The following is a 24519-nucleotide window of genomic DNA, read 5'->3' on the forward strand; positions in this document are numbered from 1 at the left end:
CCCTACCTTTTTTATGTATCTGTGACCAACAGATGCATATGTGCATTCCCAGTCATGTGAAATCCATAGATTAGGGCCTAATGAATTTATTTAAATTGACTGATTTCCTTATATGAACTGTAACTCAGTAAAATCTTTGAAATTGTTGCTCACTTTGTGTCCCTTCGTTAAATGGGACTCCATTGTTTCATCATCCCCAACGCTTTCAAAGGATGGCAGACTGAAAACAGGTGGGGTTTTAGGAGGGGGGTTTAGGAGGGGTTCTGAAAGACACTCATTCGGGTGTCCACTGAAAGTTGACTAGCAACAACAACTGGAACCTAAAAGACACCCACCATGAGCACCCACTAAATTTGCCTTAAGGCAAACAAAAGAAAAACCCACACCAAACTTAAAGACAGGAATCAAACCAAAAAGGTGGAGCAAAACAAAATCATATAAAGGATTGTTTGTTTAGAAGTCAACATAGGAAGAGCCAACTAAAGATGTTAACCCACCACATCTATCAAGACAAGTGGAGCACATGACCAGCCACTATAAAATAGCACCTGGGCCAGCACAGGTGAAACACATTCCCAATAACAAGATGGCAACCAGCGCAGGTGTAACACATACTGACTAACAAGGCAACACCAGTCGGTGCTCTCTAAGTGTTACCAAACTATATGTGCTAAAGTCCAACCCCAAAACATAAATGGAAAAACCATTGACTGCCCATTCTTGAAAGACAGTCAGCAACCAAGTTGGCCCTACCASGGACATGTCTGATTTCAAGGTGGAACTCCTGCAATATCTGTAGTAACTTTCCTCTCGTGATTTTCCTCAGTGGAATGGCCTCAGGGAAACGAGTGGCAGCGCACATGATGGTCAAAAGAAACTTGTTACTACTCTTTGCTTTGGGCAAAGGACTATCATAGTTCACCAGAACCCTGCTGAAAGGTTCGTCAAAAGCAGGAATACACTGCAATGGTGCAACCGGCACAGCTTGGTTTGGTTTACCCATCCGCTGGTAAACGCAAAAGGATTTACAGTTAGCCACATCATCCTGTTTCAGACTAGGCCAGAAGAAGTTATACAAGATACGGTCATACATCTTGCTGACCCCAAGATGGCTTGCCATACTACCATCGTGAGCCAACCTCAGTATCGCTTATTGAAGCGTAACTAGAACGACAATTTGAGATGCACTGGGCCAATTGTCTTGCCCTGAAGTGAAGCAAGGATGCCATTTCCTCATTAGAACTCCATCTCTGTCAAAGTAATCCACACAAACTTCATCAAAATCCTTCTCTGGACATCTCTCAGCCAAAAGAGTGGAGGGGACACATCTTTACTCTGTTTCGCAATCAGCTGCTTCCTGGACATCGAAGTGTCAAGTGTAGGAACCCGCTCTTCCTTCAGCGGTCCTACAAACTCTCTCACCTTTGGGGGTTTCAAAGCAGAGGTCAACTTAGGAGGTTTAGCGAAATCAGGATCACCCATAAAAGTCTTGGACAGATCGACCATGGTGGGATCGCTGACATCCTCAACACTAGACTTCGCCCGGCGACTTTCTTAGACATAGCACGTGTAATGGCACACGCTGAGAACACTAAGGTCATTTTCTGATAATCCAGCAGGTTCCTTTACTCTGGGTTCCTTACCAACAACAGGATTTTGCACAACCATCCCTCCAGCCAAATTGTTTCCCAAAATGAATAAGACCGCCTTCACCGGTAGGCTAGGCTCACTCCAACAACAACGGAACCAGAAATAAGATCAGACTCGAATTCAACATTATATAAAGGAACTTCCATGCAACCCTGGAGCAGGAATCTAACCCGGAAGCTTATAAGAAATCCCGCTATGCCCTCCAACGAACCATCAAACAGGCAAAGGGTCAATACAGGACTAAGATCGAGTCGTACTACACCGGCTCTGACGCTCGTCGGATGTGACAGGGCTTGCAAACCATTACAGACTGCAAAGGGAAGCACAGCCGAGAGCTGCCCAGAGACACGAGCCTACTAGACGAGCTAAACTACTTCTATGCTCGCTTCGAGGCAAATAACACTGAAACATGCATGAGGGCACCAGCTTTTCCCGGAAGACTGTGTGATCAAGCTCTCCGCAGCCGATGTGAGTAAAACCTTTAGACAGGTCAACATTCACAAGGCCGCAGGGCCAGACGGATTACCAGGATGTGTACTGCGAGCATGCGCGGACCAACTAGCAAGTGTCTTCACTGACATTTTCATCGTCTCCCTGTCCGAGTCTGTAATAGCAACATGTTTTAAGCAAACCACCATAGTGCCTGTGCCCAAGAACACTAAGGCAACCTGCCTAAATGACTACCGACCCGTAGCACTCACGTCTGTAGCCATGAAGTGCTTTGAAAGGCTGGTCATGGCTCACATTAACACCATCATTCCAGAAACCCTAGACCCACGCCAATTTGCATACCGCCCCAACAGATGATGCAATCTCTATTGCACTCCACACTGCTTTTTCCCACTTGGACATTAAGGAACACCTATGTGAGAATGCTATTCATTGACTACAGCTCAGTGTTCAACACCATAGTGCCCTCAAAGCTCATCAATAAGCTAAGGATCTTGGGACTAAACACCTCCCTCTGCAACTGGATCCTGGACTTCCTGATGGGCCGCCCCCAGGTGGCACTCATGACTGCACTGCCAGGCACGACTCCAACATAATTATGACATTTGCTGATGACACAACAGTGGTAGGCCTCATCACCGACAACAACGAGACAGCCTATAGGGAGAAGGTTTGAGACCTGGCTGTGTGGTGCCAGGACAACAACCTCTCCCTCAACGTGATCAAGATAAAGGAGATGATTGTGGACTACAGGAAAAAGAGGACAGAGCACACCCCCAATCTCATTGACGGGGCTGCAGTGGAGCAGGTTGAGAACTTTAAGTTCCTTGGTGTCCACATCACCAACAAACATGGTCCAAGCACACCAATACAGTCGTGAAGCGGGAACGACAAAACCTATTCCCCCTCAGGAGACTGAAAAGATTTGGCATGGGTCCTCAGATCCTCAAAAGGTTATACAGCTGCACCATCGAGAGCATCCTGACTGGTTGCATCACTGCCTGGTATGGCAACTGCTCGGCCTCCGACCGCGAGGGTCGTGCGAACGGCCTCCGACTACAGAGGGTAGTGCGAACAGCCCAGTACATCACTGGGGCCAAGCTTCCAGCCATCCAGGACCTCTATTCCAGGCGGTGTCAGAGGAAGGCCCTATCTATCTAACGTTAGCTAGCGAAGCAGGCTAGCTAACATTTTAGCTAGCTAGCTACATCATTAGAACTTAGGTCATAGCTCATACAAGTTTATTGTGTATTGTCTAGATACTGCTGGTAATGTAACGTTATCGTTTGATAATGCTAGCGAGGCAGGCTAGCTAACATTTTAGCTAACGTTAGCAAGGTCATCATAGCTTATACAAGTGTATTGTGTATTTTCTAGATACTGCTGGTTATGTAACGTTATCATTTGATAATACATAATACAGGCTAGCTAGCTACAGGCTAGCTAGCTACAGGCTAGCTAACGTTCGCTAAAAAGTGCTCATACAAGTTTATTATGTATTGTCTAGGGCAGGTATTCCCAAACTGGGGTACACGCAATGTCGACGGGGGTACGCCAAATAAAAATGTGATTCACATTTTTTWAAAATATATTATTTATTTTTTAACATTTTTTTTCCTTCACATTTTCAAACAGTCCATTTATATTTTCCAACGGGGCTATACATTTGGGTGAGGTTTTTTACTCGCCTGAGTAGCCTCGTTTCACTGCCAAAAATTAAATTAAACCATCTAGTGTTCAGCGAAATAACAACACAATGTCAAATTCAGGTAGCCCAGTCAAACAAATAACAAATCCAGTTGTTTGTGTCATCCGTTTCGGGAAGGTACGTTTGACATTGTCCATAAGTATGAGTTCATTTGCACACCAAAAATCATACAATGATGGAAAGACCTGTGTGTTGTCTTTGTTAATGCAGACAGAAGAGCTCCAGTTTTTTAATCATAGTCTCAATTTTGTCCTGCACATTGAATATAGTTGCGGAGAGTCCCTGTAATCCTAGATTCAGATCTTTCAGGCGAGAAAAAACATCACCCAGATAGGCCAGTCGTGTGAGAAACTCGTCACCATGCAAGCGGTCAGACAAGTGAAAATGATGGTCAGTAACGAAAACTTTAAGCTCGTCTCTCAATTAAAAAAATTATGTCAATCCTTTGCCCCTTGATAACCAGCGCACTTCTGTATGTTGTAAAAGCATTACATGCCCATACCATTGCATAGTGCAGAAAATACACGAGAGTTCAGGGGCCTTGCTTTAACAATGTTAACAATTTTCACTCTAGTGTCCAAAACATTTATCAAGCTGACAGGCATTCCCTTGGCAGCAAGAGCCTCTCGGTGGATGCTGCAGTGGACCCAAGTGGTGTCGGGAGCAACTTGCACGTGCGTTACCACTCAACTATGTCTTCCTGTCATGGCTTTTGCGCCATCAGTACAGATATCAACATGAGCAGCAGCTACGTTTGGCTACATACGTACCGTTAGTGGAATTTCCGTGAGAGAATAACGGTTAATGTGATTCATGCCTCCAGTCCACTTACCGATATCTGAACAAGGGAGCCTCATCGAAATTGCAACAAGCGGTCCTGTGAAATTTGAATTTAATCAGAAGCCACTGCCAGATTTCTGGATTGGGCTGTGCTCAGAGTATCCTGCCTTGGCAAATCGGCTGTTAAGACACTGATGCCCTTTGCAACCACGTACCTATGTGAGAGTGGATTCTCAGCCCTCACTAGCATAAACACTAAATACAGGCACAGACTGTGTGGAAAATGATTTAAGACTAAGACTCTCTCCAATACAACCCAACATTGCAGAGTTATGTGCATCCTTTCAAGCACACCCTTCTCATTAACCTGTGGTGAGTTATTCACAATTTTCGATGAACAAATAAGGTTTTATATGTAAGAGGGTTAAATAAAGAGCAAAATTATTGATTATTATTATATATTATTTGTGCCTTGGTCCTATAAGAGCTGTTTGTCACTTCCCATGAGCCAGGTTTGGACAAAAACTCACACTCATTCTTATGTTTAATAAATGTATTGTATAGTGTGTGTGTGTAGCAGACTTACAATAAAGGTCAAAAAACAACATTTGAGATTTCGCTGACCCTGGTGCTAAAAGGGGTACGCAGCTGGAGGTTGAATGTTTGAAGGGGAACGGGACTATAAAATGTTTGGGAACCACTGGTCTAGGGCAAAACGAAATAATGGATGTAGCTGTGGTCGTAGCTAACTCATGTCTGAATTTGACTAATACAGTGGACTAGGAGCAAAAAATCGTAATGGCATCACCGGCCTGAATCTAATCCAATCTGGAGCTACAGTCAGGCTACATCTGTAAAGCATAGAATAGAATTAGCTTGACCCGAGTTACTGCTCTGATGACACAGACGGCTTCATCAACAACTGTAATGTGTGTTATGTGAAAAGTTTTATTAAAACTACCCAGTTTGATAAACTAGTAGGTTAATGTGGTCCCGTGTGGCTCAGTTGGTAGAGCATGGCGCTTGCAACGCCAGGGTTGTGGGTTCAATTCGCACGGGGGGACCAGGATGAATATGTATGAACTTTCCAATTTGTAAGTCGCTCTGGATAAGAGCGTCTGCTAAATGACGTAAATGTTAATTACCCAGATAAGCAGATACAAGTAATATAGTCATTTTGGTTGTGAAGTACATAATCAAAAAGCTTTGTGCTTTCTTTATAACAAAATGCAATTTACTACTTGGCTGTCTATTGTACAACCCTGTCACAGGCCCCCCCGGTCAACACCACCTCATAAAATGAGGAAGTACATTGTTTATGAGGATTGCCTGCTGCAGTTGTTCGAGATATGTCCAGCCGAACACGCAACACAGAGAAGACCAGCAAGGGGACCCTTCAGCATCACCTACATGTCCTTGCTTTGAGCATTCCTATAAATGGAACATGGAATACACTTAAACCAGGTTGGTGACATTTGACCTGGTCAAAGGTCAAAACTGTTTAGAGTTTTGTCCAAATTCACCTTCATAACCTAGCCTGGTGAAACCAGTCTGATCACTGTGTTTACCATTCTATTTCACTTCACAAATCATAATATCTGAAGTGAAATAAAAGGTGACTCCACCATGCTAATCATAACCACCATCGATAATGTAATCAGTGCTCTGGGAGTGTGTTTGTGTGTGACTGTCCAGTATCTTTGAGGGGCCAGGGGCTGATCTACGCTGCCATGCTCATCAATGGGGCGCTGGTGAAGACCTTACCTCCAGCCTCACCTCTTTCCCACTCACCAATGGTCATAGATTAGGCAGGTTTGAGTCTGGACCTGTTCAAACTTCAACATAGCAACATGCCTATGGTAATTCAACAGTGACTGTGTGTGTATGTGTTCACAGAAACATGTATGGAGCCAGAACATGGAGACTTGCAAGATGATGTGATGAAGTCCAATCTGACAGATGGGCTTGATACTGATGTCTTTAAATGGAGAGAGACCTGGCACTCAGCATAAAAAGGTACTAAACAGCTTTTACTTGTATTGACTTTTTTAAATTAATTAATTGAATTGTATCAGTCAATATGGGGAGGGAGAAACCCTATGTATTCTGCACCAGGATCAAGGAACTCCTTTTGTATACGGGAAACCACACAGGAAGGTATGACCACTGTGACATGTTTGCCAAGGTAGCCTCATTTCCATCAGACAACATTATGACAGTATCTGTATCAGCTGGGAATGACAATGAAAGACGCACGTTGTTATATTAGCAGAACACTGCTTCTATGGTAATTATGTAAATGGTGGTTTATTCTACATGGACCTGTTACTACATTTGAATATTATCAAAACACTTTGTTTAGAATATCTACACAAATTCAGCAATTGCATTCTCAAATTACTCTGTAGGCTACTGACCTATTTGAAGCTTCCTCCAGCATCTCACCACACATCTATCTGCCTCTATCTCAACCAGCATGAGATTTGTTTGTTGATTGAGTGTGGTGAAACAGCTGCGAGCAAAGCTCTGACAGATGGGTGTGTCTTGATGGTGACAATGACACAACCAAGAAACACCCACATCAAACCACACAGACCCAAGCCAACTGAAGTTTTGCTTCTGTCATGGCCACCAGCATTTTTTGAGGAGCAACCCAAAAAACAAGGCCAAATCAGCCGGTCCAGTTCCCCTTTAAATATAACCTGCCCTACACAATAGCTTTCAACATACCAGTATTGGTGTAAACCTTTTAAAGAAATGTTGTTCTAAATAATGTCAAAATATCAATTTTTTTCACATAGGTGGTTGCAAATGCTGTGAAAAACAGTCGTACTGCACTAGAGTGTTAAAAAACATCGATATGCCCAAAGTTTAGCATTAATTTGCAGGGGACTCATATTTATTTTTAAAGAAAATAAATCCCCGGTCGTGCTGCCAGCATAATATCCTGCTGCTATGAGAACGGTACTCAATACCGCTGCGCGATAGGAAGCGGGGGTGTCACGTGTGCATGTCCTTGGAAAATAAAACATGTGCTACGTCAAACCGAAGACGGCGTGAATAACAATGCTTTTTATAAATATGGTTGATATAAATCCTGGGTATGTCAGCCACCAATGTTCCATTAAACGATGCCTGCACTATACTTGACTCTTAACATTATAGTTTATCATTAGGGCTCGATTCCTCCTCCTCGGGCTCAATTTTGTTCATTCTATTCWATATTCTGCTCTTGTTCTTTTCTGTTCCATTCCATTTCCATTATTAGAAAAGCAATACACCTTGATAAGTTAAATCCTTTGATTCATTTTCTCAGGACAACTGCTGATGGCTTGCTATGATTACCCAGCACTGACATGACATTGTTTGTTGTTGCAGTTATGCATAGGCATAGAGCCTTATGCCTACATTATGTCCACTGTCATCAAAGGCTATCAAAAGGTTAGTAATAACAATAATAATAAATACCAGGACATGATAGCAGCTATTTTATTTAGTGTTTATTTGCATTCAATGAAGGAATTCTGACTGAAAATGATCGCATGAGATGAATATCATAACCTGAGAATGTTAAACAATCAGTTTTACACCACCAAAAAGACCCTTTAAACATTGAGTCATCTGAATATGAAAAACCTTCTAATCTTCATATAAACACATATATAGCACCAAAGTGATACATTTTAAATCTTACAATCATATTAAACAAATATTAATCATATTAAAAAACATTCACAATTAAAGCCTAATGATCTTTTTAGTTCAATACTATATTCACATGACTGATTAATACAAACTCAATAAAACTTTTTCAATCATTATGTTTAAGCAGAATCATTTTTCATTATATAATTTAATATCTGTGCTACAACGGGTAAATAAATCTAATGGAACTTATCTCTTGCATGGCTGAATGAAAAGAAATGTCTTACTTTTGGTATCTCTCCAGTAACGTTCTTTCGGAAGAAAATCTCTAGAAAAAAAAAAAAATGAGCCTCCACTCTTCAACATTGAAACCTTTTGACATCCATACAAAAGTTAGCCTTCGCCTGTGCCAGTCTGTTTGTGCTATCATGCCAACTTTGATGTCAATTATTATCATGCCAAACATGACAATTTTGCTGTGAGGCTAGACTGTTGGGCTTGATGCAATGGAGTGGGCAAGAGCACAAACAGATCAACAACAGGGAAGATATGGCTTAGCTATACTCCGAGAAAGAAAAGGTGCTATCTAGAACCTAAAAGGGTTCTTCGGCTGTCCCCATAGGAGAAACCTTTCAAAACCCCTTTTTGGTTGCAGGTAGAACCCTTCTTAGTTCCATATAAAACCCTTTACACAGAGGGTTCTACATGGAACACAAAAGAGTTCTACCAGGAACCAAGAAGGTTTCTTCTATTGGGACACCCAAAGAAGCCTTTTGGAACCCTTTTTTTCTAAGAGTGTATAGCATGAATTGGAACTAAGACACATCATTGGAAAGTATAGCCTTGGGAAACACTAGATCCCGGACCCTGAGATAAATATTTACTGTATTAGTTTCTTATACACTGCCTGAAGAAACGTAAAATAACCAGGTCAGTATGTGGTTACAATCTAACCTAAAATTATAATTACATCATGACATTTGACCTTTACTGAGTAAGTACTTAGATTAAGGTTMATTTCAGTAGCTGTGCTTTCCCCCCAGAGTTATTTGTGCTCATATTGCTCCTTTAACTTGAAAATATCTGAGGAACACCCTAACTAATGAACATGGTCAAAAAATAAGTAATTTGGAACAAGCTAACAGGGGTCCTGGCACCACATTAATTGTTTTACACTCAACAATGCTAAAGGCTAAGCTGTAGTTACAGCTATATTTTTTATTTAACTCGGCAAGTCAGTTAAGAACATATTCTTATTTACAATGACGGCCTACCCCGGCCAAACCCTAACGACGCTGGGCCAACTGTGTGCCGTCCTATGGGACTCCCAATCACGTCCGGTTGTGATTACAGCCTGGAATCGAATCAGGGTCTGTAGTGACACATCTAGCACGGAGATGCAGCGCCTTAGACCGCTGCGCCACTCGGGAACCCCTTATATAAACAAGAAATATCTGGTTCCATCAACTATTTTCTTTGTGTACGTTTTTATTAGGTGAAGTACCCCTTTAAATCTCAGATATATTTGATTCTAAATTCATGAATACTATCTTCATGACTTAATTACTATTTAACTACAGTACCGAGTATCTTCATGGCTATGGAAAGCAGGAGAAAACACTGCAAAAAGAAGCGTAATAGCTAAATTGGACAGCTCTTGAAAAGAATAATCCTCTCTGATTTGGGAACAGTACTGACCCACCAGGCTTTCGGAAGCTGCGGGTATAGTGAATAATAGATCCAGGCTTGGTCTCCATGGGAAACACTATTGTTCACAATATACTGCCCTGAGTGTCTGATTGCACAGAGCACCTTAAGGGGATTTGTATCAAACTAAGCCAAGCAGTAAGGATTCTCGCTGTCTAATCTCACAATATATCAATGACATTAAAACCAAGCACATTTTTACAATATATTTTTTGTATTCTACAGAAAGTCTACAAAATTAATACAATGTCTAGAAAGCAGCAATAACATTAAACTGTGTTTAAATGTAGGAATGGAAACGACAGAATTTAGGTTTAGAATTAAACATAATATTTGGTAAAACTGTTGGGAGTGTGTGTGTTCAGTTTCCAGTTCCACTGTAGAGCTCAACAGTACTGGAACTCAGGTTCCTGCTCTGCCTTAGCCTCTGGCCACCTGCTGGACTCTGTAAAGAGAACAAGAGAGACAGAGACAGGAGGAGAGAGATAGGGAGACACAGAGAGAGAGAAAATGAAAGAAATACAGATAAAAAATAAAAAATACAAGGTCATGCTTTATCACTAAACTTGATTCTGAAGAGAGAGAATGGTGGGGGTGTTTTTAGAACAGGTATCTTGTTCCTGGGTGAACTAAGGTGAACTATTCAGCAGGCAGCTGATAAGTTGCTACAAGGCCATAATTCAAACTAAGCAATAAGTATGAATGTCGCTATATCAACTAGGGGATGTGTTACCTGAAAGGAGTCATCGTCATCACTTCTCTTGTTCAAATAGTTCAGAGAGGCAGCTCGTTTCATACTGCAAAGAAAAACAAAGCATTTTCATTTTCACTTAAGCAAATTTCGATTAAATGTCTTATGCTTTGGCGAGTGTGTGTGTCTTTGTTCATGTGAGGCCACTGCAGGGTACTGGACCTAGAATGAATAGAGGGGTGTATCATGTTTAATTTGTTTACACATTTGTCAAGTGCATTTCATATTTTTGGATTATGATTTAGTAACTCTGTTACTAAATATCTGCTCAGAATAGCATAGCTTTGTGTGAGATTAATCATTAATATAACAGTACATTTAAGATTATTTTTGTGCTACTTATCTTAAACTGAATCTTATACAGAAATGCTGGGTTGGTGGTCCTAATAAAGAGGAAGACAATAGCTGTGGGAAAAAAACCCACTGGAGCATTATCCTTAACCAAAAACGCAGTGTCAGACTTCAGGTGCTGTAGTTGCAGAAACACAATTAAGATAATGAAGATTGGAGTGGAGAGGGGATAAAACTTTTTTTTTTTAGATACTTGGTTAAAATAATCTCCAATGTGTGAATATTGTCATCTACATATATATATATATATCTCAATAATGTCAAAATACCATTTTATATATATATAAAATGGTATTTTGACACTATTGAGACAGCATGGAAATCAGATGGGGATACAGGCAGGTGGGAGAAACATTGTACTGAAATTAATCACGTTTGACATTATTGGCTATTTTGGCATTTAAAGCCCCATTCAGCCTCCAAAGCACCTAATTTCCTCAGCCACTTTGTGATGCAAATATATCTTTTTTAACCTTTCCCACATTCAAGTCATTTCACATCTTTTCTTATTAGCCTCATGAACATAGCAACTTGGCTGCAGCTTCTATCCGTGCTAGAATGGTTGAGAAGGCCATAAAATGAAAAAATAAATAGGATATCGGTAACAGCCCAGAATATCCACACCGGTGCATCCCTAATTGAATGTCTAAAACCAGATCGAAAGTATGTAGTCAGGTCCAAAATTATTGGCAAAAGATTAGCAGACAAAAATTGTATAGAATAAATAATAAATACTGAGCAATATAATTTATATTATTTTTTACAATTATAATATTTTATACTAATACAATTGCTCAGAGAAATAGATTTTGTTTAACAAGTAATACATAAATAAAACTCTCTAAAAGACAAGGATCAAATATATTGGCACCCCTGTTTAATACTCCAGGACCCTCCTCTTGCGAAGATAATGACACTGAGACTTATTCAAAAAAGAAATATGAGATTGGAGAACACATTGGGAGGGCTCTTAGACCATTCCTCCATACAGAATCTGTCCAGATCCTTGATATCCTTTGTCTGCACTTATGGACAACCCTCTTCAATTCAAATCACAGGCTTTCAAATGGGGTTCGGGGACTGAGATGGCCATTGCAATAAAAAATAGTGGTCAATTAACAATTTGGGGTTATTGTCTTGCTGGAAGATCCACTTGCGGCCAAGTTTCAGGCTCCTGGCAGAGGCAACCAGGTTTTTGGCGAAAATGTCCTAGTACTAAAATTCATGATGGAAATTAGATTGGGATACAGGCAGGTGGGAGAAACATTGGGATGCGTGACTGCGGGGATTGAACTCTGGGCCGCATTCCAAACACTTAAAAGACACACCCTCTCTCCTCAGCCCTCAAATTAAGTGGACTTCTGATGACGAATCATGACGTCTGACGAGTTGACATTTGCAGGGCAAGGGAAGAATGAATTCATTATAAATGGACCGCTCCTGCCCAGGAAATTTGTCACTTCTTCATCCCACGGTCGTGTTTTTAGTCATCATGGAACTGGTGTGTGTGCCTTATATGCGTTACAGTCAATTATGAATGCATTTCATATCTTGGCTAGAAGACAACGCATCCATAGACATCGAAGGCCATCCTACTATATCAGGTAAATCGAAAATTACAAATGTATAAGTGTGATTTCCAAAAGCTAACCAAACAAAAACATCATTACTTTTATGACACGTGTTTGAGCAGTCATGTGCATTAGTAGCACAATTTGTAACTTATTTACATTAGTTTTTACTTACACTTGTATGTTGACTTCTCCATATTAAGTGTTGGTTAAGTTTTGGCGAACTTTTCTTAGAGGATGTACAATCATCGCAAATTGAATTATGGGGCGTTTCAGGCCCGGAGTGAACGAGGGCTGAGGGGTTTACGTTGCCAACTTCCCTTGTTTGGCTTATCATTTGCACCAACGACAAAGGTGGACGCGGGAATCCCCCAAGGGCATAAGGCAAGGGTAAGTGGAGGAGGGTGTGTCTTTTACGAGTATAAAACGTAGCCAACACTTAAAAGACACACCCTATCCCCTCAGCCCTCAAATTAAGTGGGCACTGCTGATGACGTATCATGACGTCTGAAGAATATACACTTGCAGGGCAAGGGAGGATGGAATGATTTTTAAAATGGATCACTCTTGGCCGGAAATTCGTCACTTGTTCATCCCGCGATGATTGTGTTTTCAGCCACCGGTAGCTTGTGGGTGCTTTATATGCGCTACAGTCAATTATGAGTGCATATCTACTTATATTAAATATATAATTATTAATATATACCTACTGTATGATAGCTAGCAAATTAATTAGCTAACTAACATTAGCCTGCCTAGTTGGAACTTCTGAAGAAGGAAAATGTTTTATTTCTACAATTTCCAAAAGATAACCAAACAAAAACATTACTTTTTACGAGACGTGTGTGTGCCGTCATGTTCATTAGTTGCACATTTTCTAACTTATTTGCATTTGTTTTTACTTACACTTGTATGTTGACTTCTCCATTGATGTTGTTTTAAAGTTTTTGCAGACTTTACCAGTTTCTATGGTAAATATTTCCTTAACTCATCTTGAACTGCAGTGTTGGGTAAGGGCTTGTAAGTAAGCATTTCAAGGTAAGGTCTACACTTGTATTTGGCGCATGTGACAAATTTTATTTTATTTGCCAGAGGCAACACTGGGGTCTGAAGTTATCATGTAATTGTCAAAGCATTTTATTCTCTGATCCTTGCCACTTTTATGGCCATTTAGAGCCAATTGAATGAAAAAGTCTTACATGTTGTACCTTTAAAGCAGCAAAAATGTTAACTGTGCATGGGGTGTGAGGACTCACTAGGTACTGTGTGTTTGTGCATGTTTGTCTCTCTTACTGGGGGTTGCGTGGGTCGGGGGGACCGTTCCCCTGTAGTTTCTTCACCAGCATCTCGCTGCTTCGCCGTATGACGTCCCGGAGCCTCCCCATCGATCCTGCTCTCCTCAAAACCCAACTGCCATCCTGAAACAACGCCCAGGGTCAGACAGTCCTGTAAACTCAGTCTCCCAATCCATTCCTGATAGACCCCAGGGGKTGTGCACATTTTTATTCCAGTCCAGCCCAAACATATCAGATTGCTTTGACAAATTGTCTCCAAAAAGCATCAGCAATAAATCTAGGCTGCCGGCCTGAAACTTCCTTCACCATACCCAATGTTTTTTTGCGCTGGCCCTAGAACAAAAACATGCAGACCTTGTAGCTCTCCAGGGTTGTATCTCAATCTAGTAAAGTGGCTTACTCATACTCACCTGGTCTCCTTTCCTTCATCTGTTATGGTGGGTTAGGGATAGTACTGGAAGATTAAAAATCAAGTCCACAAATTGGTAGCCACCCTATGGTTTTATACTGTTCAGTATTTTTCAGACCAGTACAAATGAAGGCTGCAGATGAAAAGAAGCTACCGAACCAAACCCTGCCCTCGCTAAGGCATAGTCAAGGGCATTATTTCAAAATCAGTACTTCTCCAGTAGGGGGCAGGAGAGATAGGAATTTACAGTGTGTTGAAGATAACTGTACATTTCAAACAAGAATCCATGAATAAGATGAAGCTGTAGAATTGTTCTTTGCTTTGAGAAACTAGTCTTTGATGCCTCACTGAAGTAAACCTTCAGTCCTTAAACTGACACTAAGTCCACACTTCGAGGGAGAATGTACAAGGTGGTGAAATGTAATTGGATTAATCTGCAGCCTATTGCTGTGTGATACATTTTTAGTATGGCAGAGAAGCTATCATGCGCCAGAGCTTCCGGGTAGTGTTACTAGGTCAATGGACCCCAGAGGGAGGGAGGAGAGCGTATCGGATGTGCGGTTCCCCCTCAGGTTGGTTTACACAAGCATCCAGCCAAAGAAAAGCCCAAAATGAAAGTCTTTATTTTCAGTCGATGTCAAACAAGGTTAAGAGACACATTCATCACAACACAAGCGAGGGTGTGCGTAGGCCTACACAATGCCGTGACAGGAGAATCAGTAATGGAGAGCACAACSTTCTACAGATGGACCGATGAAAAAAATATGACACAGCAAAATTGCTCCACTACATAGGCCTACCAGCCAGCCAGTGTCAGAATTGGCTAGCTCTACTATTACTGCTAATTTTATATATATATATATATTTTTTTTTAAATCTGTTAGCAGTGTTCACTGAGATGCTAAAATGCCACAGTTAGGTGGAATTGCATTTTCATATGGTAACAATAATGTAATTACTTTTAACTACACAAACTATTTTAACTCATAGTACCGCATCTGTTTTGGTATAGCACATGCACTTTCTTTTAAACCATTATCTGTAAATGTACTATGATTGAGTATAGACCTGCACTGATTGTGAAACAGAGTTATTATATATTCTTTAAAGTGCTTAGAGTAATAACATGGCATACAGGCAACTTCAATTTGGTGGTGTTGGCTAATGCTGAAACGACTGGCTAGCTAGAAGGTTAGTTACAAGTACTACACTTAGACTAAAAAATACATTGTTTCCCCTCATTCTATATTTATACTAACTAAACTAAAAGTGACTGAAACATGGGAAATATAAAAGAAACTGGGACAAGTAGTGGACATCCGTGAGTACATTTCAAGAAACAGCGTTGTTTGAAACATTTTTACAGTGAGGAAACATAACTGTTCAACGACACCTCACAATATGATCACACCCAACTTCAATCCCCAACTGAAAGTCGATCTTTAAGCTGCTATAAGCATTGCATAATAGTCATCAGCAGCGTTCACAAAATCCAATGTCAATTTATAACGTATAGCTTTTGAGCAGCCAGCTAGGTCACATGTTACTGTGTTCAAGGTAACTAGGTTGTTGGCTGACAAGATAGCTAACCTTGGTCATTTCATGTGTGCCATGGCTGTTCATAGTGGTGTCATAAACTAACATAAGCTGTTATGACTGCCTTACGCCATGGCAGCGTAAAGTAGGATTTTAAGACGAGAGGATAACAAGAGGGAGAGCTGTGTGAGGAACAAGAGGACCATCAAGCTAAATCCAAATAATGGACCTCACGAAATTTCCCTCAAGCTTACAAAGTCAAATACAACAACTTTGTGCGGCAGTGTACATTAATTTGTGTGTTTCTGCTGTTTGAGTCCCTTTTCAATGGCTACTTCAAAACATGAAACAAGATCTCTTGCTTGGCGCATAATTACATATTATATGTTTGGAGAAGCAATTAGCAAAATGCCATTAAATTCAAACATTTATTCTACAGTTAGCAAGCTGTTCCTCTTTAAAAAGTCAATACCATAGGCAGGCAATGACAAACTTATGCCTATATAATAATAATAATGGCTTAAAATATTAAGCAATTGCTTAGAGGGACAATGCAAAGAAATAAGCATTATGATAAACACTATGCTATATAAGAAACTATTTCAAAGTAAACAAAAACAGGAGACAGATACACTCATCTCAATAACACAAGTCATCGATGTGTAAACTCAAAAGGTGCTTGCAAGTGGCGACGTGACTTGGAATCATAACAGCGTCACAATATTTGTTTATTTTCTTACACTTGCTCCTATATAACATAATAGTACGCATACATATTTTACAAGGGTCACGGTCACACTTAAAACAAGTAGCAAGATGAGAAAATTAGTGAAAATAATAAAAAAGGCACCTAGGTAGTTCAATCCCGGTCAAACGTCAGGACAGAAAGCTGGCTGCAGCTAAATATAAACCACTACTGTAGCTAGTTGCTCTTCAGTGGCAAATAATGTTATCGCGACAACAAAACGGGGTAAAAATTCTGATGGTAGTGGACTAATAATTGATGCCGTTATAACTGCTTGTTGGAAATATGAAAATCAATTTAAAAACAATCGTATTTGCATACAAGGAGAACAGAAGAGGGAAAATCAAACAACCAATCCGAAGCTTTGATAGGTAAGTTTCCAGTGTTCAATTGGCCTCTGGTGCCACTGTCCAACATCTCTTATTGGTTAGAATATCATACACACTATACAAGTGATGACACAGCAAGAGAAAGGGAGAGACAGAGGGGGAGAGATGGATAGAGGAAGAGAAGGGCTGAAAGATGATGCAGCACGATGAGAGAAATCAGTGGGCATGAATGAGCGAGGAAGATAACTAGAGAGAAAGAGGGATAAAGAAAACACAAGAAGAAAATGGCAAGAGACAAGAGGTAGAGTGTGGAAGATAGAGAACATGCGTGGCAGTGTGAGAGAGACAAAGGAGGGGAGAGAGAGGGAGCGGTGAAAGGGATAATCAGTTTGGGCCAGGATTTGGAGTGGGGATGAAGGAGGAGTCCTCCATGAGAGATTAGAAGAGGCTTCACACAGAGGAAATGACGAGGGGCATCCATTTTGATTCGATTGGCGTGGTTTTGATTGGTTGGCTTGATTGGTTGAGAAGAGTGAGGCGGAGGAAGGTCATCCCGCTGATTTAGGCCTAATGAATGAATGAACGAAGGACAAAGAGAGAAGAGAACAAGAAGAAAAGTGGAGAGCGAAAGAGACCGATACAAGAGAGATTGAGGAGAGAGTGAGAGAAACAGAACGGGGAGAAAGAGACCGATACAACAAAAAAGAGAAAGAAGAAAAATACAGGCAGAAAAACACAAGGTTAACACACCATTCTAGAGGAACATAGCAAGATTAGAAGATCAACGCTTAGAACATTATTTTATGACCAATATAAATCAAATCAGTATATAACATGACTGCACACTTGCATTTGTCATAAAGAATTAAATGTAGAAGACGGACCGTGTAGGGCCACAAATGATTGACAATTATAAAAATCACAGTAATCATTTGAAAGGGTTTAGAGAAGACAAAGCTTTTGTAGTATTCGCTACGCTGCACTGAACGCAATAWCGATGAGTCAGCTAATGACATAATCAGTGTGAACCGCAGTGGGACTCGAGGGGCACCTTGGCAGTCTGCTCACCCTGCAATGCAGCGTGCACCTAGCCATCTACAGTAGGGGGCAGGGCTGTGGAGAATCTGCTTTAAAACTGATAAGAAACCATTATACACCGAGTATACTAAACACTAGGAACACCTTCCTAATATTGAACAGCCTCAATTCGTCAAGGCATGGACTCTACAAGGTGTCGAAAGAGTTCCACAGGGATGCTTGCCCATGTTGACTCCAATGCTTCCCACAGTCTTGTCAAGTTGGCTGGATATCCTTTGGGTGGTGGACCATTCTTGATACACACGGGAAACTGTTGAAGGTGAAAAACCCAGCAGCGTTGCAGTTCTTGACACAAACCGGTGCGCCTGGCACCTACTACCATACCCCGTTCAAAGGCACTTACATTTTTTGCCTTGCCCATTCACCCTCTGAATGGCACAATCCATGTCTCAAGGCTTAAAAATCCCTCTTCAACCTTTCTCCTCCCCTTCATCTACACTGATTGAAGTATAAGGGATTATAGCTTTCACCTGGTCAGTCTGTCATGTATACCTAGTATATATTAAACCAAGTATAATATATAAAAGATGTTATTAGAGGATATTAGGTTATTAATAACATGTCTTCTGGATTGACAAGTGCTCATCGAACATCTCATTCCAAAATCATGGGCATTAATATCGAGTTGGTCCCCCCTTTGCTGCTATAACAGCCTCCACTCTTCTGTGAAGGCTTTCCACTAGATGTTGGAACATTGCTGCGGGGACTTGCTTCCATTCAGCAACAAGAGCATTAGTGAGGTTGGGCATTGATGTTGGGCGATTAGGCCTGGCTCGCAGTCAGCATTCCAATTCATTCCAAAGGTGTTCGATGGGGTTGAGGTCAGGGCTCTGTACAGGGCAGTCAAGTTCTTCCACACCAATCTCGACAAACCATTTCTGTATGGCGTTGTGCACAGGGCATTGTCATGCTGAAACAGGAAAGGGCCTTCCCCAAACTGTTGCCACAAAGTTGGAAGCACAGAATCRTCTAGAATGTAATTGTATGCTGTAGCGTTAAGATCTCCCTTCACTGGAACTAAGGGGCCTAGCCTAAACCATGAAACTCAGCCCAGCCCAAACCATGGAAAACAGCCTCAGACCATTATTCCTTCTCCACCAAACTTTACAGTTGGCTCTATGCATTGGCGCAGGTAGCGTCCTCCTAGCATCCGCCAAACCCGGGTTCATCCATCGGACTGCCATCGAAACCCATTTCGTGAAGCTCCCAACGAACAGTTCTTGTGCTGACGTTGCTTGAAAAGGCAGTTTGGCACTCGGTAGTGAGTGAGGACAGATGATTTTTACACGCTTTAACTGTCCCATTCTGTGAGCTTGTGTTGCCTACCACTTCGCGGCTGAGCCGTTGTTGCTCCTAGACATTTCCACATCACAATAACAGCACTTACAGTTGAGCGGGGCAGCTCTAGCAGGGCAGAAATTGACGAACTGACTTGTTAAGGTGGCATCCTATGACGGTGCCACGTTGAAAGTCACTGAGCTCTTTAGTAAGGCCATTCTACTGCCAATGTTTGTCTATGGAGATTGCATGGCGGTGAAATAGTCTAATATACTAATTTGAAGGGGTGTCCACATACTTTAGTATATATTTTACAGTACATATGCACTCAATCAATGCCTTCCTAAATAATATAAGAAGGCTTAGGTGTGTGTGTGTGTCTGTGCAGTGCACTCACCCCGTTCCAGTCCACGCTGCCGTCCTCCCCTGCTTCAGAGGGGCTCTCATATTTTACGCTGCTCAGACTCTCCCTGCTCCTCCTCCTGTCTCCGTCTCTCTGCAGCTCCACCCCACCCTGAACAAAACACACAAATCCTTCCAATATAATTTCACCTTTGGTTCTTACATTATTATTGAAAGTAATTGATGCAACTGATTGGTAAAAAATAAAAAAATAAAATCAGTAAACCATGCAGTCACAAACACACAATCAAGCAAAATAGTCCATGAATATACTGTACGGATGTGCCCTGCATCAAAGGCAAGCAAGAAATAAGGAAATAGTAATACTCAATATGCAACAATAGATCTTAAAGTCTCTGTGAATGTCTACATTCAGTTCAAGCATTTCCATAACTGAATATACACAAGTTTGGATTTCATAGTGTGGATTTAAGCTTGAACGTGTGTGCGTTTTTATACATTTGAGGGTTAATGTGTGTGAGAGAGCGAAGCTGACCTGTTTTCGGGACCTCAAGGCACACTCCTCCAGGGTCTCAGCGGCCTCCATCTTGCCTTGCCGGCGGTACAGAGCTCCCAGATTACGTAGCGTGGTGTTGACAGTGGGGCTGATAGACACACACACACACACACACCCAAGGTCACTTCAAAATCACTGCAGTGACTACAGAGATGCTAATCAGTACCATTCCTTTACTTCGGTAGTGCTTCCAAGTCTTTAAGTGGACTTATTTTTTTACCTGTTCACCTTGCAGTTTTTATACCAGCCGCCATAATCTCCATAGCCGTCTTTGCTCTGGTGATAGTGGGATAGAGAAGGGAAAAAAACATCACAAAAAGGGAAACCTCACATTTTCCAAAATGACTCAGCTATTTGACATCAAACACAGTGGGGCAACATCCTGCTTACAGAAAACAGAATTTAAACCTGTCCAGACCACCACTACTGACTGTTAGCAATGTGCACCGTCCCTTGAGGCGTGCTTGGGAAAAGCTTTTTGTTGTTTTCAGTTAGCAGGAAGTTGCTGCCTCAGTGTATGATGTCATATCGCTGCGTCTACCCAAAATAAGCATTCTTCCCCCTAATTTTTGTCATTTAGCAGACACTCTTATCCAGAGCAACTTACAGCAGTGAGTACATACATTTTAATGTTTTCTTACTGGTCCCCCATGGGAATTAAACCCCCAACCCTGGTGATTTCAAGCGCCATGCTCTACCAACTGAGCAACACGGGACCAGAGCGAATTGACAAGTAAATAGGCGTTCCTTATAAAAATTGGCACCTCTGCCACATGTCCGTTCATGCCCGCTTGCTCTCACACACACTTTACCTTGCACTCCTCCCGCTCCTCGGCATGCATCCAGATGGGTTTGTTCTCAGCTGCAGAGAGGAGAAAGAGAAAGGTGTGCTGTGTGCTGGCAAAAACATCCCCAACGAGTAACAGACAGGCGTTGAACAAATGGTAGGATACAGACGTAGACAGCTGCACCTTGCTGACATGTAGGCAACATTAGTTCAACTTTGTTCCTTTTTTTCGTGTGACAAGATCGTATCGCAACCTCTCAATCTCAGTAATGGTTTGAGATGAACAGCGTTTAAAACAGAGACCAGAGTTCTGATAATCCCTCCAATTCATCCCCACCCCAACCCCTCACAGAATCAATTGAGACCTATTTGTTAATTAACCGTGCATTATATTGGCATGGTAAGAAACTCAAGAGAGAGACAAGGTCACAATTCTGCCTCAAATTTATTGAGAATATGGAAAAAGAAATGCGTGAAAAAAAAAAATAGGCATGAAAGGCACTTGTGTGTAAAAATACTAAAACCTCAAATCAAAGTCAACCCATCATTTCGCATGTTACATCTTGAGGAGATATACCTTTGATGAAAGCATTTAATTTCATTATGGATAAAAAATAAATGAAGCATATTTAATTGATTTCATAAAAATGTCAAAATAAAATGAACAGAATATTGTCAATGTCAAAAACATTCAATAAACTCAACATAACATGTGACTGAAAGACAATGAAAAATACACGTGGTAGCTTACTTAAAATATCTTGGCATGTTCAGCCTGAAAAACACTATCATAATGAAGACAAACTTTGGACAGTGTATGATAACCAACCTTTGTTTTCTTTACAGCGACATAAGTATTATGCTAGTAGTTATGTGGTCATGTATGTTATGTATAAAAAATACATGTGATCCTATAACAGTGTTACGAAGGCATTGTGTCACACTACTTCAAGAAGGGATTTCCAAAGAAAGATTTAAAATAAGAGACGACTTCATGACAGAAGAACCAAAAAATACCAAAACCAAAAAATCAATGCCACTATTATATAAAGTATAACAAAGTATGGAATTTTACACAAGACAAAAAACAAAACAAAAAAACACACAAAACTAACAAAGTCTAGACAATTCCATGCCCTCATGCATGAAGACACACAAAACCGAGACTTAAATATCTCTGTATCGCAAATGGTAATAAATAATTAAATGGTGAGCAATATAATAAGCAACACCTATGTAAACCAAGTTGGATTTTGTTCTTGTTCCAGATATGTGCATTTTTCACTATGGGAAAACCCCCACCAATGTTTCCACTTACCTTCATTGCTGTGTATCATATGCACATGCCCAGTGATTATCCTACAATGTGACATATGGCATTTAGAGAGAAAGTTCAAGAAGACCTTTTATGGCACTTCGATCATCCGTAACACCTCAAATGAAAACTATCATTCATCTGCACATCAGATACAGCTGCAAATGCTAGAAAATAGGAAAAAGTTTCCAATACATTCAATATGGGAAGAAGTATATTTTTTGCCCTTAAATATATTCAAAATCTTTACATCAACATTTTTTTTTTTTAAATAAAATCTTTTAAACAATCCTTTCATATACTCTATACTCTTAGTAACCAGTTGCTTTCTTTATATAGAAATTCAAAATTTATTTCGAAGTATTTCTTGAACGGCTCTTAAAATCAGTCTGCTCTAGCCTGCACTATTCTGTACTTCAAGTCGAATGTTGACTATGTTCTCATTAGCAATGAACCGCTACACTTCATTGTCATTAACTGGGTGTCATAATAACCCATCCTAACAATTGATGGCAAAATGTGACAAATCACAGTTAGCATTGTCTGCTGGCAAACTAGCTGTGTGTGAAATAACGGTGTTCTAAGATGTCAGAACCACAGACTTAATATACGTCTATGGTCAGTACAGTCAGGTGCTCCATTGTTCCTTCTAGAAACCCAAGACTTTGAATTCACATAAGGATTTATGTAACTGACTCACGTTGATCTCAATTGACTGAACAGCCATTTCATGTGAAAGCAACACTAGATCGTACTGTAACTGTGTAGACGAAGAACATTCTGAAAAAAATGGTTTGCAAATAAGGAGGCAAAGTGACTACTATCCCCAAGTGTTTGTTGTGGCCCTTTCGAGTTTTGGACTAGTTTGCTCACCATCCACGGATCCAAATTCCTTCTCGTGAGCTTGGGTGAGGATCTCTTTGTAAAGGATTTCCGCCTCCTTGTACTTCCCCTGCTTCAAGTAACACGAAGCCTGGGAGATGGGAGAAAAGGCAAATCACTGAACCAGATGCAACCATCACGGTTTTTGATCTTTAAAAAGGAAAACAAAGTTCATTCTCGTCCTTGCACCATCTTGTTGAGTCTAATACCAATATAAATAAAAACAACATAACAGGAACAAAGAGCTATGGTATGGATGAGCATCGTTGGTTCTCATAGGACAGCGGTGTCAAATTCATTCCATGGAAAGCCTAGTGTCTTCTAAAAATATTTGTATTAAGCCCTAGACAATCAGGTGTCGGGAGTCAGTTCATCAATCAAGTTCAAGGGAGGCGTGAAATCCCGCAGACACTTGGCCCCCCCGTGGAATGAGTTTGATACCTGTGTCGTATGGCCTTTAGTGTCTGCTGGTTTTTGTTCTTAATTTGAAACCACCGTCTGATTTAGACCTGGGAAACCAGGTGTGGTCACTTGTGTGCAATTAGTGTCAGGTGAAAGAGAAAACCAGTAGACACGCGAGTTGTTCAACCCTGAGCAGCAGTAGACTCAAGCCAGGCAGCCCCCTCACCAGGTTGTTCTTGGTCTTGGCCACGTTGGGGTCGTCAGGGCCCAGCCTGCGTTCGTAGATCTCCAGGGCGCGGCAGTAGTAGTACTCCACCTCCTCGTACTTGCCCTGATTCTGGCACAGCAGGGCCAGGTTGTTCAGCTGCTTGGCCACATCAGGATGGTCCTTGCCCAGCACCTATATGGGAGGCGAGAGGACATAAGCATCAACCAACACAAGTTGAGGTGCAGCCATATAATCATTGGAACATTTCTAGAGATGGAAACGCAACTCATTTTGAAAGATGTACTGTATAAAGTCTCAGTCAAAAGTTGACACATCTACTCATTCCAGGGTTTTCCTTTATTTTACACATTGCAGAATAATAGTGAAGACATCAAAACTATGAAATAACACATATGGAATCATGTAGAAACCAAAAGTGTTAAACAAATCAAAATATATTTTAGATTCAAAGTAGCCACCCTTTGCCTTAATGACAGCTTTGTACACTCTTAGCATCCTCTCAACCAGCTTCATTAGGTAGTCGACAATCCATCATTACTTTAAGACATGGCTAGTCAATTCGGAAAATTTTAAGAACTGCCATAGAAAAGGAAGACCTAGAGTTACCTCTGCTGCAGAGGATAAGTTCCTTAGAGTTAATTGTAGCTCAGACTGCAGCCCAAATAAGACAACTCAACATCAA

General features: G+C 41.0%; 1 protein-coding gene across 2 annotated transcripts in view; it reads right to left on the reverse strand.

The window, feature by feature from the left end:
• Positions 1–10018: 10018 nt before the first annotated feature.
• Positions 10019–24519, reverse strand: part of LOC112068863 (kinesin light chain 1) — a 29423-nt gene continuing 14922 nt past the window's right edge. Inside the window, exons 8-16 of one of the 2 annotated variants that reach the window (XM_024136083.2) lie at positions 23835–24008; positions 23198–23297; positions 21035–21084; positions 20443–20498; positions 20202–20310; positions 19701–19817; positions 13907–14031; positions 10674–10737; positions 10019–10385 (exon numbers count right to left, since the gene is read on the reverse strand). In XM_024136083.2, coding sequence (XP_023991851.1) covers positions 10302–10385; positions 10674–10737; positions 13907–14031; positions 19701–19817; positions 20202–20310; positions 20443–20498; positions 21035–21084; positions 23198–23297; positions 23835–24008 — 879 coding nt within the window. In that variant the 3' untranslated portion in view covers positions 10019–10301. Of the gene's footprint in view, positions 10386–10673; positions 10738–13906; positions 14032–17097; positions 17495–19700; positions 19818–20201; positions 20311–20442; positions 20499–21034; positions 21085–23197; positions 23298–23834; positions 24009–24519 lie in introns of those variants that run through there. The other variant, XM_070438321.1, reaches the window with a different exon arrangement.

Source organism: Salvelinus sp. IW2-2015, unplaced genomic scaffold (genome assembly GCF_002910315.2).
Source record: "Salvelinus sp. IW2-2015 unplaced genomic scaffold, ASM291031v2 Un_scaffold776, whole genome shotgun sequence".
NCBI classification, from domain to species: domain Eukaryota; kingdom Metazoa; phylum Chordata; class Actinopteri; order Salmoniformes; family Salmonidae; genus Salvelinus; species Salvelinus sp. IW2-2015.